At 18.6% G+C, this 18,198-nt stretch overlaps 3 protein-coding genes and 1 pseudogene across 3 annotated transcripts, besides 1 other annotated feature; 1 reads left to right on the plus strand and 3 right to left on the minus strand.

Moving 5' to 3' along the window:
* Positions 1–1,535: 1,535 nt before the first annotated feature.
* On the minus strand, positions 1,536–2,411 carry PmUG01_05011800 (fam-l protein; the record flags this gene model as incomplete). The annotated part of the gene is made up of 1 exon (XM_029003326.1): positions 1,536–2,411. One exon carries the CDS (start codon positions 2,409–2,411, stop codon positions 1,536–1,538), a length of 876 nt encoding a protein of 291 aa, XP_028860283.1.
* Positions 2,412–4,949: 2,538 nt separating this feature from the next.
* On the minus strand, positions 4,950–5,854 carry PmUG01_05011900 (fam-m protein; the record flags this gene model as incomplete). The annotated part of the gene is made up of 2 exons (XM_029003327.1): positions 4,950–5,636; positions 5,768–5,854. 2 exons carry the CDS (start codon positions 5,852–5,854, stop codon positions 4,950–4,952), a joined length of 774 nt encoding a protein of 257 aa, XP_028860284.1.
* Positions 5,855–15,134: 9,280 nt separating this feature from the next.
* PmUG01_05012000 lies at positions 15,135–16,005 on the plus strand (annotated as a pseudogene).
* Positions 15,135–16,005: a sequence feature (Plasmodium exported protein, unknown function, pseudogene).
* Positions 16,006–16,967: 962 nt separating this feature from the next.
* Positions 16,968–17,850, minus strand: PmUG01_05012100 (fam-m protein; the record flags this gene model as incomplete). The annotated part of the gene is made up of 2 exons (XM_029003328.1): positions 16,968–17,636; positions 17,764–17,850. 2 exons carry the CDS (start codon positions 17,848–17,850, stop codon positions 16,968–16,970), a joined length of 756 nt encoding a protein of 251 aa, XP_028860285.1.
* Between the last annotated feature and the right edge of the window lie 348 nt (positions 17,851–18,198).

Here is an 18,198-nt window from a genome sequence, read left to right on the forward strand (position 1 = left end):
GTAAACTAAATAGTACATTTTAAAGTATGTGTTATTATAGTAACAAAACATATATAAATATTATATTGTAATATTCTTTTTAACATATAAAATATATAAATGCAACTTTATCTTGAATTTCACTAGAAAAAATGTTGCATGAGAAACCACATGAAGTATACATATTTAATTAAAGCGTATTAAAATAAAAGATTAATTTTCTAAACATACCTAATTAAAATTTATCCAACGAAAAAAATAATGTTATTTATTTGTTAACCATCTATAAAAAAATAAAACATTTTTTATAATATGATTTTATTTAAAAAATGAACCTTATAAATACAAATGAAATATATATTATCAAAATAAACTATATGCATTTTTACATATTCTTAATATAATATTAACATATAATATATTTATAGATATAATAAAAAGTATATATATAAAATATTACACATTATTACTCCCTTGTAGGAAATATGTATTTATTTTCATTAACCCTAATAATATGTCCATTTACAGAATGTACTCATGCTTAAAATTTAAATATTTTAGAATAGAAAATATTATACAAATTATCTATTTATATATGATAAATTTGTTTTGTTAATTTAACATTTTAATAATGCAAGTTATAAAAAATATATGTAGTGTATTTATTAATAAATTAATAATATATTATATATTTATTTAAACTTTACATAATTTAATAAACATCACAATTAATAAAAATAATAAAAAAGCAAATAGTATTAAATTATTATTTAACTGGAATAAAATAGTATCTATAGATTAATAAGTTATATGGAAATGATAATTATTTTATAAGGATATTTTTATAATACATACTTACAACATCAGATACATATCATAAGAAAAAATAATAAGAATACATTAAAAAAGATTTTTAAATATCTGTGATTCAAAAATATTCCTCGTAGATATTATTATGTACAATATGTATTAAGTTTTCCATGAGTAGAAAAAAAAATACATATACTAAACTCTAGAACAGAACATATTCACTTTCTTTCATTAAACAATTCAATAAATATTTATTAGTAATATAAAACTAATAATGCGTTTTCTTAATAACGGAAGAATTAATCACTTTAGACTAGATAAAGTTAAAATACAGATAGAAATAATTTCTTTATCACACATAAATTATCACACTACAATAAAATTATATGAAATGTGCAACTATATATCCATTTTAAAGCATGAACATATATATATATTTTCGATAAAAAACTATTAAGAAAAAAAAAAAATATATATATATTATACCATTATACTTAGTCGAATTCAAACAGTTCTTTATAATAAAAATTAGAAAACATTAAAATATCCAAATTCACAAAAAAACAAAAAATATATATTTTTGCAGTAATGTAACAAAATATTCATCTACACGCAGATGAATTAAAATAAAATAAGCACGTATTTTGTTATGGTTATTCTTACTAAGAATACATCTAGGATTATAATTGATATTTCATCTTGTTAAAGAATTCCCTAAAAAAAGGAACTTATTCTCTAATATTGGTTTATCTTTTCCTTAATTTAATTTTTTCATATTTTTTAACTTTTTTATGGTAATAAATAATCCATGAAATAATGGTGAAACCTAATATAACAAACGGTACAAAACATATTAGAATACGAAAAAATCGTCCTAATATGCATACATTACTAATACTTTCACTCGCATCTTTACAAAGATTACAATCATTCTTAGAGCCAAAAATTCCGGAGTGCTCCCAAAAACCTGTTAACTTTTTCAGTACATTTACAAATGATGACAATGGTCCACTGTCTTCTTTTACCAATTCATCTAAGTGATCTTTTTTCAAACCGAAATAAGATAACAAACACTCTTTACCGGACAATCCTAGTGTTAATTCCACTATGAATACTATCAATAACAACAAAAACAGTAATAAAGGTAGAGCAATTCTTAATCCGTATTTTTTACATATTATTTTTTGGTAAATTCTATCACTCACTGTTCTGTTGTTTTTAAGAAAATCTGTATAATCAAGTTCCTTGAATATTTTTTTCTCTAAATTAGAATATTTTTTTGTTTCATATATACAAGATCTATTTTTCGTAGCCTTTTTACGTTCACTAGCATTATTTAACGAATTTCTTTTTGATTGTTCGTTTTGTTTTGTGACTATATTTTCATTATAAAATATATCTTTTTTTTCGTAGGATTTATTATGTGATATATCTTCTGTTAAATCTATATTATATGAATCATTAAACTTATTACATTTTCCTAGTAATCTGTAGATTCTTGTATCTAATGTTCTAATAAGGACGTGGTTATCTTCCAAATAATTGTTAAAATAGCACATCCAAGGTAAAACGATAAACACGACAATTTTATTAAATAAGAGTAATTTAATTTTTTTTTTCATGTTAGAGAAACTTAATATTCTTATATATTCACTATAAAATCAACTGACAATGAAACACTGCACTATTAATGATAAAGTACAATATATTTATTTTTTCTTTTTTTTTTTCATGAAAACGTAATAAAATGAATACAAAAATAACTTTATTACAACAGAAACAATAAAATAAAACTTTATATATTCTAAAATTTTTTTCTTATCTTTATATATAAAAAAATTAAATTTATAAGAACAACGTAAATCGAATTATCAATATATACATTCAAAATATATAAATTATTTATTTATTATAGTAAATTAATTACATAATTTCTTTATTATTTACTTCCAAAATAAAATAAATAAATATATATATTATTTTTTAATTTCCTTAAATATTCAGTTATAGAATATAGAATGGAGAGAAAATATAGATAATATATTGTTCCATATATTAAAAAAATAATAACTAATTTTAAAGAATTTTTCTTATTATTTATTTTAAATTTATATACATTATACTTGGAAAAGAATATTATATATAATATAATATTGATTATTATAGCAGTATGATAATAGTAATAATAAATGTAGAATATATTATTATTTAAAAATTTCTGTGTTATATTATTTATAGCGTTTACATTAATTACTACATGGACATTTTCATTCCTATATGGTATATAATATATTTTAAAAATTGTATTAGTAATATACTACATATCCTACGAAAAAATAAATATTTCAAAACTTTTGAAGAAGTAATTTTATATTTTTCTGTAATTTTTCTTAAAAATTATAATTTTTATTAAAGATTAAATTATATCATTATTTCTAAATAAAATGCTCGTAAATTTTTTTATCTAATTAATTCTTAGTTTAATATAATAAATACATATACATATATAAGCATTAAAAAAAAAATGTAAAACTTTTATAAAATTTACAAGTATTAGAATAACCTAAATTAAAAAATAGCTTTATATAATTTTTTCAAGAATAAAAAGAAAAAAAATGTTTTGTCTTATTCATTTATTTTAGCATGTTTATATTTTACTAATAATTATAAGATACAATTAAAACAAAATTACTCAAATAAGAAAATAAAATAATAAATATAGGTATCCAACTACACATTGGAATAGCAGAGTAATACACAAAATTTATAATAATTCATATATAATTACTTCAAGTAAAATAACATTAATATATATTGACCTCTTCTTATAAGTAGCATGAACACTGATCTTTGAAATCTAATATAAAAACTAAAATTCTATTTTTAAATTGTATATAAAAAAAATTCTTTTTCCTTTACTTTTACTTTATTTAAAAAAAGGGACCTATAAATATGAAAGAATTACTAATAGTCAATATAAACTCTATGTAATTTTATATATTCCCATATTAAGAAGAAAAAATTACTTATGACATTTATAAACAATAAGAAAATATATCACAAATTCATAAATAAATACCTATACATGATAAAACTATTGTATAGAATATATGTTTTTTTTAATTTCTTTTTATGCAGATTTAAATTTCTTCAGATATATATATCATGTTTTTAGAAATTCATTATTATAAGTGAGTAAGAAAAAGAATATGCATATATTTTCTACTGATATGTGATTAAAATTGATTCATTAATTTAATATTTGAATAAGATAAAAAATAAAAACAGTATATAATATATTTATTTATTAATTTTCAATTTTATATGTATTTAATGAATTTTTTCAAAATTGAATTAAAACTATTTTTAAGTACAATTATATGATAAACGTTTTTAATTACTCATTTAATTGTAGTAATTTAGGATTTTAAAGTTACTAAATAAATATAAATAAAAGATACTTAAAAAAAATATTTTTTCATTATATATTTATAATTTCACAATAATACGATGCAAAATAAACAAATACAATGTTAAAAGGTTCTTTACAGTTAGTACATTCTATAAAATATTCTACATATTATATATCACACAAAATAAATGTGCAGTTTTTTCTAAAAATTAAATATGTATATGTATACACGTCAAAAGATATTCATATATTCAATTCCTTTAATAAAATATCAAGTCACATTTATTTTTATCTTAATAATAATACATTTTCTTAATAACTAAAACAAGAAATACTCCTAGACAAGTAGAAAACATAAGATGAAAGAGCAAATTATTAGATTATATATAAATTATCACAAGTATTCAATAAATATAAACATATTCCGATATTATTCATTTATTTTAAAGCATAAATATATATTTTTCACAAATATGTGTATAAATACCTACATAAATATTTTATATTAAATATATGTAATAAAAATTAACACGTTAAAATGCATGTTATAAAACATTAAAATATTCTAATTAACAAAAAATTGAAGAAAAACCTTTTTTACTGTATTGACACAAAAACCCATATATTCACACTTGTATTTATAAAATTATGGTAATCATAGTTATTTTAACAAAGAATATATCACTGAAAATATTACATATATTACATCACATTAATAACTTGCTTACGTGAATATTCATATTTAATATTATTCATATCCCTCATTCAACAACTTAATTTTTTGATATTTTTCATTATTTCTTAAGATCTTATAAATCGCTACTATAATTAAGATTGATAACATAATAAATGTTACTGCAAAAAATAATATATAAACATATCCTTCTTTTTGTAAACCTAGTATTTCTTTAAGAAATTCTAAAATGTTTGCATCTATGATAGTTGCTTGATCTTGTGCACTTCCAGGGGACAACTGAAATCCACGTAATATCGGTAATCCTATTCCCAAAAGGAAAAAAGTAAAAAATATAGCAACTCCAAATACGTAATTTTTAAATTTTACTTTCTTTAATGCTATATCACAAAGTCTCCTTTTTTTTTTTAGAAAATTATCATAATCTTTTTTTTTTATCCATTTTTTTTCAAAATGAAAATGCTTTCCATCAAACATTCCACTATTGTAATCCACAACATCCGTATAGTATTGCGCCTTATTTAATATGCTTCTATTAGATAGTTTTTTTGTTCCTTTGATCCCTTTTTCATTATTAGATTTATTTCTTTTTTTAGATTCTCCATCATTAGGTATATAATCCTTTAGCTCTAAATTATTTGAATCCTTATCCTGTTTATATTTTGCTAGTAATCGACAATTTATTGTATCCGATTTTCTATCAAGGCCACAATTCTTATGTATGGATTTGGCAAGCGTCTTCTAATATAAAAGAAAAATGTAAATATGTACCATTTTGTACAATGTATAAACAAATGAATAAAAAAAATTATTAATAAATATATAATACAAATAATAAAACAATACAATTCCCTTAAATGTTATTATCATACTATATCATTGTTAAAATAACATATCCAAGTTAAAAGGATAATTACAGAAATTTTAATAAATAATATTAGGTTAATTTTTGGTCTCATGGTATGAATCATCAATATTCTAATTTATATACGAAAAAAAGAAATAATATCATAAAATATTTTTGCAAATACAAAGCATGCTACGTTTATTTAAAAAGCTTTTTCTTTATCTCTAAGTGAATACTTTATAAAATATATATAACTATAATAAATATTACATTTATTAAAAGAAATAATCGAAAAATTATACTATAAAAATTTTATGTTAAAGTTATTAAAATAAAATTAAACGTTCATTCTAATAAAATAACGTGAATACATTCATAAATAAGCAGAATATATTTTTAAATTATTTTACGAAATGCATCGATTAAATAATTTTTTTTAAACCTTATCATAATAAAGTAAAAAGAAAAATATATATTCCCTTAATATTTAGGAATTTTGAGCTTATATAGAATATATAGCAGATATAGAATGTATATATTATACATCTTTCTATATATTACAACAATAATTATTAATTCTGAGGATGTTATCCTATTAATAATATTAATTTTATTAACATATTTTAAAAGAATATGTTTTTATTATTAAAAATATTAATAATTTAATTAAAATAATTGTTATAATAAGTAAAAACAAAAACATCATATGTTATGTCAAGTATAACATATCATTTAGTTATTGCTTAATCACATACTGTATTTTATAGACTATAAGATATATAAAAAAATAAAATTAATTATATATTGCCAAATCCAAGAAAAATTAAATATTTAAAAGTAAAATAATTACTCATATTCTATTGTCGTGCAGCAATTTTTAAAAATTATTATTTTTTATTAAGTTTAAGTTAAATAAATTTTGGAAATAATATATTCTTACATTTTTTAAATAATTTTTTTTTCTTAATTGTACATATATATTTAAAATTATAAGGATAGAAAAAAAATATATGTAAAAGAACTTATTAAACCTTACTTCAACAGGGGAATGTACTTTTTTATTCACCTTTATCCATATTTAATATCAAATTTTCTAGATTCTACTATATCTCAGCAGAAAATACTAATACATAAGCTATCTTATATTCTAACTAATACAATTATAAATATACAAATCTATAGTAACTAAAAAAGTACTAATATTAATGTTTGGGTTACATTTGATTTTACATAATAGTACTTTTAAAAAAATTAAATTTATATCATGTGAAAAGCTCAAATACATACTTCACAAAAAATCATACATAGTATCCTCGTATAATTAAAGTTTTTACTTAAAATTTATCTTATTATTTTAAATAAAATATATTGCAGCTTATAGTTTTAATAAAATAATAATTATATTTTTATTAATTAGCACATATATATAACTCAGATGTTCTTTTATTAAATGTTAAATTATTAAAAAAAGTATTAAAAATATCTAATAAAATTCCTAGTAATTGACGTAAAATCCTTACCGTCTTGTACGTAATTAAGAACCTACCTATACAGATGTAAAAAAATTTATAGGAAAAAAATTGCACAGTACTACAAATATATATATAATTATCTATATATAATAATATTAAAAAAAAAGTCTACTTACCTTAAAATTTATTTACATATTGCTTAATTTTTAATTAAATTTTATTATATATATATTATTTACTTTTATAAAGTACTTATTGTTTAAGAAAGAACAAAAAGAGGAAATGTTCTATGAAACGCAGTAATAACTGATTAATATTCCTTGAAAAAAAATTGCTTTTAATACTAACGTAAACAAAAAATTATAATATCTTTTAACTAATAAATGTTTTTATTATAGATTAAATTATTCATAAAATAGTAAAATCTATTAAAAATATTTTTATATAAAATAATCTTGAAACATATACATCGCATAATAATTTATTTCCAAAGAACAGTTGATAATAATTCTATAAAATATACTTAGTAACAAAAAATAAAAAATACAGTTTTAACTTTTTTTAAATGAAAGACTTCAATATACATATAAATTAAAATGATTATGTGATAAATTTGTTTAAGTAATTCTTCACATAATCACTTATAACTATAAAAAAACAAAAAAAAATGCAAGATGGATAAAAATCTGAATTATCTCATTAAGGGAATTTGTATTAGTTGCAGTTTTGTACATCTAATTAAATGAGATCACATATTTTTTGATAAAAAAATTATATAAAAACTTATATACATATAATCTTCTCACATAGAGCTCTTACTTTCGTTACAGATATTTAGCTAAATATATTTAATATTACAATGAAAAAAAAATATATATATATATAAGTAAATAAGTGAGAATAATAATTACCTCATAAGAATACAAAATATTAATGAAACAAGCATAGATCCATACGAACCATAATAAATATTTAATACATATTCTTTTACTTTTGTTTGTCAGTACATATGTGCATATTATCTATGATGTATTATAAAACATACATTCATATAAGACGGAATTTTATTACAAATATAATATAATTAAGAATAAAGTAGATCTTTATTAGTTATATAAAAAATTATTTTCTATAATCTATGTGTTCACTGCAGTTACACTTTATATTCATTTTCTCGAAAATCATTTACATTTTTTAATAATTTTACTAGTGTAAAATTAACAGTTGAAATACTTATTATAGATAACGTTTATCCAAAAAATCTCCATTATTACACATAAAGAACAATAATATATTTTCAAGGGTAAGCCAAGGAATGTTACAGTTCAAAATAATATTTCCAAATTAAGTTAATATAATGAATAATAAAAATACCATTAAAAAACTTAATGCAGGTAGAATAAATGTGAAAGCTGTACTAATATATGATAAATCTTTTAAACCTTTTTTCTGGGTATAATCCGTACATATATCACATTTATATATAGTACTATATACTCTATATAATATTTTTTCGAAGAAGTATTCTATTACTGCAAATGGGTTACATATAACTGAGGTGAATTTCTTGGCGAATATTTTGACTGAAGCTCTTATATTATCTTTATTCATAAATTCTCATTTTCCATTAAGTTTTTATTCATCTTTGTTTTCCTCTTTTTCTGAATCATAATATCCATTTCCAAATAACAAACCATTTAATTCTACATTTTTTCTTTACTTCTGACAACAAAATATCTGTTTTTGAACATAATGTTCAGTGAGTACTTTTCATATTATCTACATATTTATCAATGCCCACTACAATTAAAAAATATTTTTTAATTATTTACCATTTGATATACTTATTTACTCATTAAGGTACTATTATTATTACGTACATATACATAACATGAAGCAGCAATTAATGCTAAGCAAATTTTCCTGTTTGATGTTATTATACCACATTATAGTAATTAGAACATGAACTATTGTATAGAAGAAATATAGTATTTTTAACTAAAATTATAATATTCATTTTTCTATTAATGCAGCAATTATTAAATTTAATATTGTCTTAATGTTGGTAAAAAATTCAATGAATTTTCATAAGGTACTAATAAAAGTGTACTCACTTAATTATAAATTTTATTTTTTTTCTTTTTAAAAAAACATTAAATATGATAAATATTATACAAATATAAACTTTAAAGTGGAAAAGATCATTTTAAAAATGTTTTAATAAATGTTTGAAATAATAATATTTGTAGAAAAAGTAACATTTTTTACAATCAATTTTAGGGCAGTAAATCGTAAAAATAAATATTTTAAATATATATATATACATATACCCTGAAAAAAAAATTATAAATTTTTGTTATTTATATCTTTTATAAACAAAATAAAATATAATAGACCTTTATATGCTTAATGATTTGATTTTATATTTAAAATAAAAATATATATATAATGTGAATACTCGCATTGACATATATATTAGATATATTCTATTAGTTACTCTATTATAAAATTATCAGTAAAAATAGTTCTAAGTACTTAGTATAATATTTAAACATTATTTATTAATTAGAAAATTTAAACTATTAAATGAAATTTAATACTAATTACAGGATGTAAAAAGAAAATAAAAATAAGGTAAAATTTTTGTTTGTTCCAAAAAACTCTCAATACACGTTAAATATACCTCGGACCTGAAGAAACTTCATGCACCATTACATTAAATTTTGTATTCTAGAACTGAAAAGACCTATAAAATTTTATATCTTAAAAAGGGAAATTCAAAAAAGTGGTTCTGTAACTTTTTTTTCAAATAATTATAAATAGAACATTATAATTATTACATAATTCATATAAATATGTTTTATATAATATTACTAAAAGTAAATATTTCAAAATTAAGAATTCAGTTGTTTCATTATTTTCTTTTTTTTTCCTAAAAATAAAAAATATTAAATCTTCAATAGAAATATAAGTAATAAAAAAAAAATAAAAATGTAAAAGTAAAATTTGTAAACAAACAACTTTAATAATAATAGTAAGTTAAAAGAATTTTAACTAAAATTATTTACAATTTAAAATAGTATATTTACGAAATGTGAAGAATAACATATAATCAAATTTAGGAAAACATTTAATATATAATTGTTTTTTTTGAAAATTATATAAAAGGAAAACGATACATTCATTTTTTATTTGTTTATAAATTATTACTAAACAAGATCAGATATTATATTAAAAAAATTATAAAACTAATTTAAATGAAATAAATTAGTTTTTCATGAAATAAACCTATAAAAGCAAAAATATTTATATTCCAATTCTTTTTTATCTTACTATTTGTTGCAATTATATAATTAAGATGATTATAAAAATATTGTATATATAAAGTATTTTTTTTTTATTCTGTAATAATAAACTGATATTAATTTAACAAATTAAATTACTGTTCTAAAAAATAATTAATAATTTAAAATACAAAGCATCTAATATTATTATTTATGTCATATACTTTTTGCTACCGCATGGCACTGAACATAATAAGATAATAATTTTTTTATTTCTTCCTTTCATATGTATGTATGAAATATATTTATATATATCATATGTATAATTATAATGTGTTCGTAAGAATAATTGATTCATAACCAAAAATATATTATGTTACAACATTTCCCCTTAATTTACATATATTACAAATTTTCACTTATATAAAAAATATAAAGGAGTATACAAATAAGTAGTTCTATATATTATAATTAATATATGATACAAACTATGTAAAAATGTAACTTTTTATTTAATAAATATATTTTAGATTCTTATGTAACTAAATTAGATGGTTATTTTTAGGAGTTCTTATTTTTCCCTAGATAGTTTTTTTGTATTTAATATTTAATAAAAATGTTCGTATCATTATAAAATAATTATTCATATTCATCAAAATTAAAGTATCATTCATAAATAATTTACATTTATTTTCTAAATATTTAAATTTTTTCTAATTAAATATACATATCAAAAATAATAAGTATTGTTAAATGCATAAATGCATATATACGTTAAGTAAGAACATTTAGATATATTAAAAAAATAATATATAAAATAATTAGAAAAGAAATACTTAGGAGTTCTAATAAAATTTAAGATTACATATTAATCTTCTTACTTTATATCAAAACATTTTAGTATATCTTTGCAATTTAATAAAGATTATAAATGTCCACAATGTTTTTTCAGGATGTACTCTTAGAAAGGATACAATAATTTTTTTTAAACTCCGTAATAAATAACTTTTTCATAAGAGACATAATTATTAAAAATAGTGATAACTATTCTTTTTGATGACGCATAACATATTAGAAAGTCTATGTAAATATAGGTAAATATTAAATCACCGATACTAGCGAATATTAAAACTTCGTACAATTATTTTCTAAAACAAAGCATAAATATTAATAACATCAAAATTCCTGCAGAAGTAATGTTTGTAAATTGAATAAAAATATTTTATTATAAACACCTTATTTAAATTTCTGTGCTTTTTATTTTTATCTGTATATCACAGTATATCAAGTACACAATTTTCAAAATATATTTCCTATTTTCTTTGAAAGATTCTAATGTATAACTTATTTTATCAGTAATAAATATATTCCCATTTAAAGCCCTCAATGTATGTTTTAATAGGTTGTATTTTTATTTAAGTTTTTCCTTTTATCATTCAATTTAATAAGTCCTTGTATTTTCTTTAAAATAATTTTTTCTCTAATTTTTTCTATTTTAGGTTTATCTTTCCTATTTATTTTTTTTTTCTTTTTCTTTATTTCCATATCCATTATTTGTTCGAGTCTTTTTTTTCAAAATGACAATTTTTTCCTCAACTTCCCTTATGTATTTTACTAATAATATATCAATTTTGTAATTTAATGAAGAGTCTCTTTTGTACACCTGGTATACAGTTTTACTAAAAGAGAATAAAAAACAAGAATTCAAAATATATTTTATTAATTCAGAATGTGTTTTATCTTATAATAAGAAAATTATACTTGAAAGAAACGAAAAATAGCAACATAAAAAAAAAAAAATAAAATAAAATGATAAAACAATAAATATATACATTGTAATTATAACAAATTAGAGTAACGGTAACGAGTTCATATAAAAAAGACAAACTAATAATATATTATAATGAGGAGGAACCTTATTTTTCAAGTCATTTTTCCATTGTAATCATATATTTAGTACGGAATAAAGAGTTCAGTATATTGTTCATACGGATATTTAATTATAAGCCTTTATTTAGTCTCTTATAACTTCTTCCTCATTGATATTAATTTATCGAAATTATTTACTAAACTACATATGTATATACGTATATATCGTATATTGAATGATAATATAAAGAAGAAAAAAATAATAATTATGTAGTAACAATTCTCTTTATGTTTACTTAAGTAACACCAACTTAACATATTTTTAATATAATCTATAAAAATTAGTTACTTAAAGCAGTAAATGATTAAAAATTTCAATAAAAAGACAATTTTTTTATAAAATATAACTTCTATAATAAAAAAATTACCTTTGTTTATATATATAAAAAAGAAAAAAATTAATTTGTTTCAACCTAAAAAAAAATACTTAAAAATATTGGATTTCTTGTATTTTTTCTTAACTTATAATTTTTTTTCCTGAAACAAACTATGATTTATTGAAATAAATGCATAACCATATTTCTGCTGCTACTTTATATTACTATATTATAAAGTTACGATTCTTCTCCAGATAAAATTATTAACTCATCAAAATAATATAACTAAACAAAATTTTCTTCTTATTACTAATATACAATTTACATAGAATATTTACATTTTTAAGGAATATACAAATAATAAACTAAATTTAATTTTTTAATAGACCTCAGTATTTTCTATTTTGTACATTTTAAATATAGTATAACCAAAAATAACGTTCTCTCTTTTTAGAGACCAATCTTAGAAATATACGATATAAGCATCAATTTGGGTATTTACATTTATATCTTATTTTATCTACTAATAAATAAGAAAACATACATATATTTATAAAACTCTGTAATTTATTTATTTGTTAATACCAAATTAATTATTGTATAATTAATATGTGCACAGTTCTAATAAAATAAAGTAAAATTCTAACGGAATAATTAAAATATTAACAATAAACCTTATTTTTTGTTCGTTTTAATTAACTCTATTCAAAGACGAACTTTTTCTCAACATATTTTTTCTTTACAAATGAACAAAAAATTATTTGTTATTAACAATACCAAATATTTCATTTTTATTCCTTTTATTAATTATTTAGTTATAAATTTACATATGTGGTAAACATATAAAGCAGCAACTGTTTTTTTCTCTTTTTTGTTTTTTATTCAATTTGTTATTTACATAATTTCAGTATTACATTACATTACATTATAATAATAGAATTCTCTAATTTTTTTATCTTAATTTTTATATTTAATCATTCTTAACATTAACTTTGCAAGAAGTTATTTTATATATAATACTATATATATATCATTAATATAATTTTTTGTAAATTATTTTAAAAACAATGGTGAAAAGAAAAAAAAAATAATAAATAAAATATTTCATATATAACCAAAAATAAATTCTTTCATTCTTTTTTATTATTATTTCTGCTAATTTTTATTCTATATACTAAAAAGTTATTTGAAAACTTCATTGAAATGTATTTAGATAATATTTAAACTCAGTTTATCAATATTCTTTGCTAAGGCTGTACAGATTAAAAAATTTAACATAAAATTATTTAACAAAAAAATAATAACCTTATTAAATAAAAAAAAAAAAAAAAACTTAAAATAAAAAAATATAGTATACACAAATAATCAGTAAATGTTAAAGATAAAAATAAAAAAGTTATTCTTAAAATACAGTGTTTAATTTAGTAAGTTTTTTTTGTAATATAATAATCTTTCTGTATTTTTGAAATATTTATTAAATAACATATAATAACGCTTCAAAATTTATTGTTTTAATATTCTTTTTATCACCATATCAGTGGATTTATTGGCTTCCCATATAAATATACATGGTCTTCAAAGAATTAACAGAGCTAGTTGTTACATTATTATACCAAATAAAAAATTGATATATTATTTATAAGATTAAAATAAAACTATATATATATTAAATAATTGAATTTTTTCAACGACGTTTTTATTAATTACTCTAGATCAAATTATATCAAAATCTAACACTATATATAAAATAAATTTATGTAATATATTATAATATTGTAATTGCTATACATAAATCTTCAACTTATTAACATTTTTTACCAAAAATAATTTCAAAAACAATGACAGGGTAGTAGTTAATTTCTAAAAAAATTTATTATTTATTTTTTAACAACATATCTAAATATAATTGTTCTAAAAATATTTTTCAAATATATTCTAATGTATATCTTATTAAAATAATTTTATCTAATTAAATATCCCCACTAAACCAATATTTGATCAATATATTATATATATATATATTTTTTGGAAATAAAATTTTGTACGTTGAATTATAACATTAATACAATTTTTTCTTTAAAATGCTTATTAAATTCTTTTTTATTTGTTTACTTGATTAATATTAATTAATAATATTTTTAAATGTGGCTTTTACAAAAATATATTTTTTCAATTAGGGCTTTATTTCTTTACTTAAGTAAATACTACAGTTATATTTATTTTAAAAAAAAATTTAAAGACTTGTTATATCTACAAATTCGTGTATAATTAGGGCAAGTTGTATATTAATCATTTACTTATTCTTTTCGGGTAAAAAAAAATTTATCTAGTAAATATTATATATGTTTCTACAACTTAAAAAAAAATACATTATATAACAAAATAAAAAAATGCTCATATATTTATTAAGGTTTTTATTCTTTCTTGTCTAATATGAGTATCCAAATATTCTGACAAGGTATTATAATTATTGTACTTAAATTTTATTAATTTTTTCTTTATTTTATGTTTCTCTACGAGAAAAGTTTTTTATTCATATGATATATAAATATGCCTTTTTTGAATGATTATTATTAATCTTTACTTTTAGTTAAAACTTTACTATAAAATATGGAACACGCAACTGAACCCAAATAAAATATTAAATACTAAATTTAGCAGATTATTAAGTACTAAAACAATAACATCTGCGGAAGACAAATACAAACTTTTAAAAGAAAGAATAAATTATTTAGAAGACGAAATGATAGAAGCATTTGAAAAATAAACATATGAATTAGAGCATAATAACCTTTATGAAGAACAAGATAATGAATCAATACACAATGATAATTATCAAGTAGAACTGAATTATTTGACGAACTTAAAAAAACTCAAAAACATAGAACTTTTAACTTTAATTATAAATTAAAAAAAATATCTCCTAAAATAGCACAATATGATAATATTCAGAAAAATAAATAACCCACAAAATCATTAAAAAAATTATACTCAATGTATGATTCATCATTACGTCATAACAAGTCATGTAATAAATATAATTCTTTTAATTATAAAGATAAAACTAATGCTACTACAAATTATAGGCAAAAAAAATACAAGAAAATCTATAATTTTGAATATCCTTCGTTAGATAACATGCCCTCATTTTATGTCTTAATTGCAGCATTAATTGCATTCATATGTCCAGAACCTGTAGGTCCCTCAGAATCGTTAGTTTCTGTATTCGCAAAAGCATTTTATTTTTCGTGTGTTTCATAATTATGTCCCTTAATATTTTATATTATAATTCCCCATTTGTTGGTATTTCTAGTAAAACATTTTTAATAATGTATTCTACTACTTTGGATAATACAATTTGTTTAAATTAATATACATATTATTATAAGAAAAATTAATCTAAGTCTAGTAAAAAGTGAGAAAAAAGTATTTATTGTGAAAAAATAAATCTATAAATTTTATATAATAATTAAAATGTCAATAAAATTTTTTATTTTAAATTGTAAACAAATGTGTTCCGACAAATACACTAATATAATATGTGAATTATTTGTTTTTTGTTATTTCATCTTAAAAAATTGTCTTTATATAATTTAGTATTTCATCTAATACAAGTAAATTATTTGGATTTTAATTTTTAGTTTAAAATATTAAAGTTTCATAATTTAAGTAAAAATATATTTTCTAAAGTATTATATATAAATATATATATATCAGTGTTATATAATACGTTAAATTTGCTCCAATAAATACTTAAAAGACAAAATTATTTTTAATATAAATCTAATTATATATTTATACAAAAATAATCATTTTAGAACAAAATTATATAAAAATGTTACACAAGAATTTTTCAATTAGAATATATATTTTTACAAGACATCCATGCAATTATCTTAATTTTTATATTGTACACTAATTTTAATTCCAATATATATATTCTATATAAGAATCTCTTTTAGTTATCAAATATGTATATTAAACAATAATATTTAGTTATTTCAAAACAACAATTTATAATGCAAAATGAAAATCTTTAAAACATTCAAATCACAAGATGATTAAGAACATAATTTATTTTCTTAAAAACATAATAAATATATACATGTGCACCTCTAAAAGTGTTTCAATGTTAACTATATTTACAAAGAATATATATCTATAGATATTACAGTTGCTACTTCACATTTATAACTTTTTTACAGAAAAATGCATAATACTTATTATTCTTTTTGTGTATCTATCAACTTTAATTTATTATATTTTTCATTATTTATTAAAATTTTAGGAATAGTTATTATAATTATGATAGCTAATATAATGATAAGTACTCCAAAAAAGATTGAACAAACAAAGGGTTCTAATAAAGCAGTTTTTTCTTCCATTATCATAGCTAGTATTCCTGAAAGATTATTCTGTAATTTTCTTAAATGACCTAATCCTTGTAATATGGGATATCCTATTCCAAACAAAAAAAAAACAAAAAAAAAAACAACTGCATATGCGTAACTTCTAAATTTTATTTTTTTAAAATCTGCATCATGAGTTCTTCTATTTTGTTCTTGAAAGACTTCATAATCGCTTTTATCAACCCATTTTTTTTCAAAATGGAAATATTTTCTATCAAACTTTCCCTTACTACAATCGGTAACTTGTGTATAGAATAACTCCTTATTTAATGAATTATTAGTTATTTCACTTTTTCGAATTTCCTCTTTTTTAATATTAGATTGATCTTTCTTTTCACAATGTTTATAATTTGGTATATCCTCTTTTAATATTACAATATTTGAACACTCTCCCTGTTTATATTCAGCTAGTAATCTATTGATGCTTTTACATAAATTTCTACCAATAGTAAAGCTCTCATCCTCAGAACTAATAAACCCATGCTAAAAAATAAAAAAGTTAACATTTATAATATAATAGAGTAAATAATTCCATTATAATAAGTAATATTAATAAAAAAGAAAACGCCAACAAATGGCATACCACTAAATTTTTCTTATATTATCATACCATATCATTCATAAAATAGCATAACCAAGTAAAAAGAATAAGAGCCGAAATTTTAATTAAAAACAGAGTTTTAATATTTTGTTCCATGATATTCATCTTTGATATTATTAATATATTTGGTAAAAAAAAAAAAATTAATAATAATATAATATTCATCCAATGAAAAACGATACTATATTTATAAAAAAAAAAAAAAAAGATTTATTATTTCCTTAAAAATGCTTAATTAAATGCATATAACCTTAATGCATTTTACATTATAAATGGAAAAAAAAAATATATTTAAAAGGGTATTATAACATTTTTTCCTTAACTATATTTATAAAAAATATAATTCATTAAAATAGAAAATAATTTAAATTTATTAGTAGTTATTCTAAATATGTTATTTAATTATTTCATTTAGTGTACTAAATAAATGATATTTTTGCGAAT

This window comes from Plasmodium malariae (assembly GCF_900090045.1).
Source record: "Plasmodium malariae genome assembly, chromosome: 5".
In the NCBI taxonomy this organism is placed as follows: domain Eukaryota; phylum Apicomplexa; class Aconoidasida; order Haemosporida; family Plasmodiidae; genus Plasmodium; species Plasmodium malariae.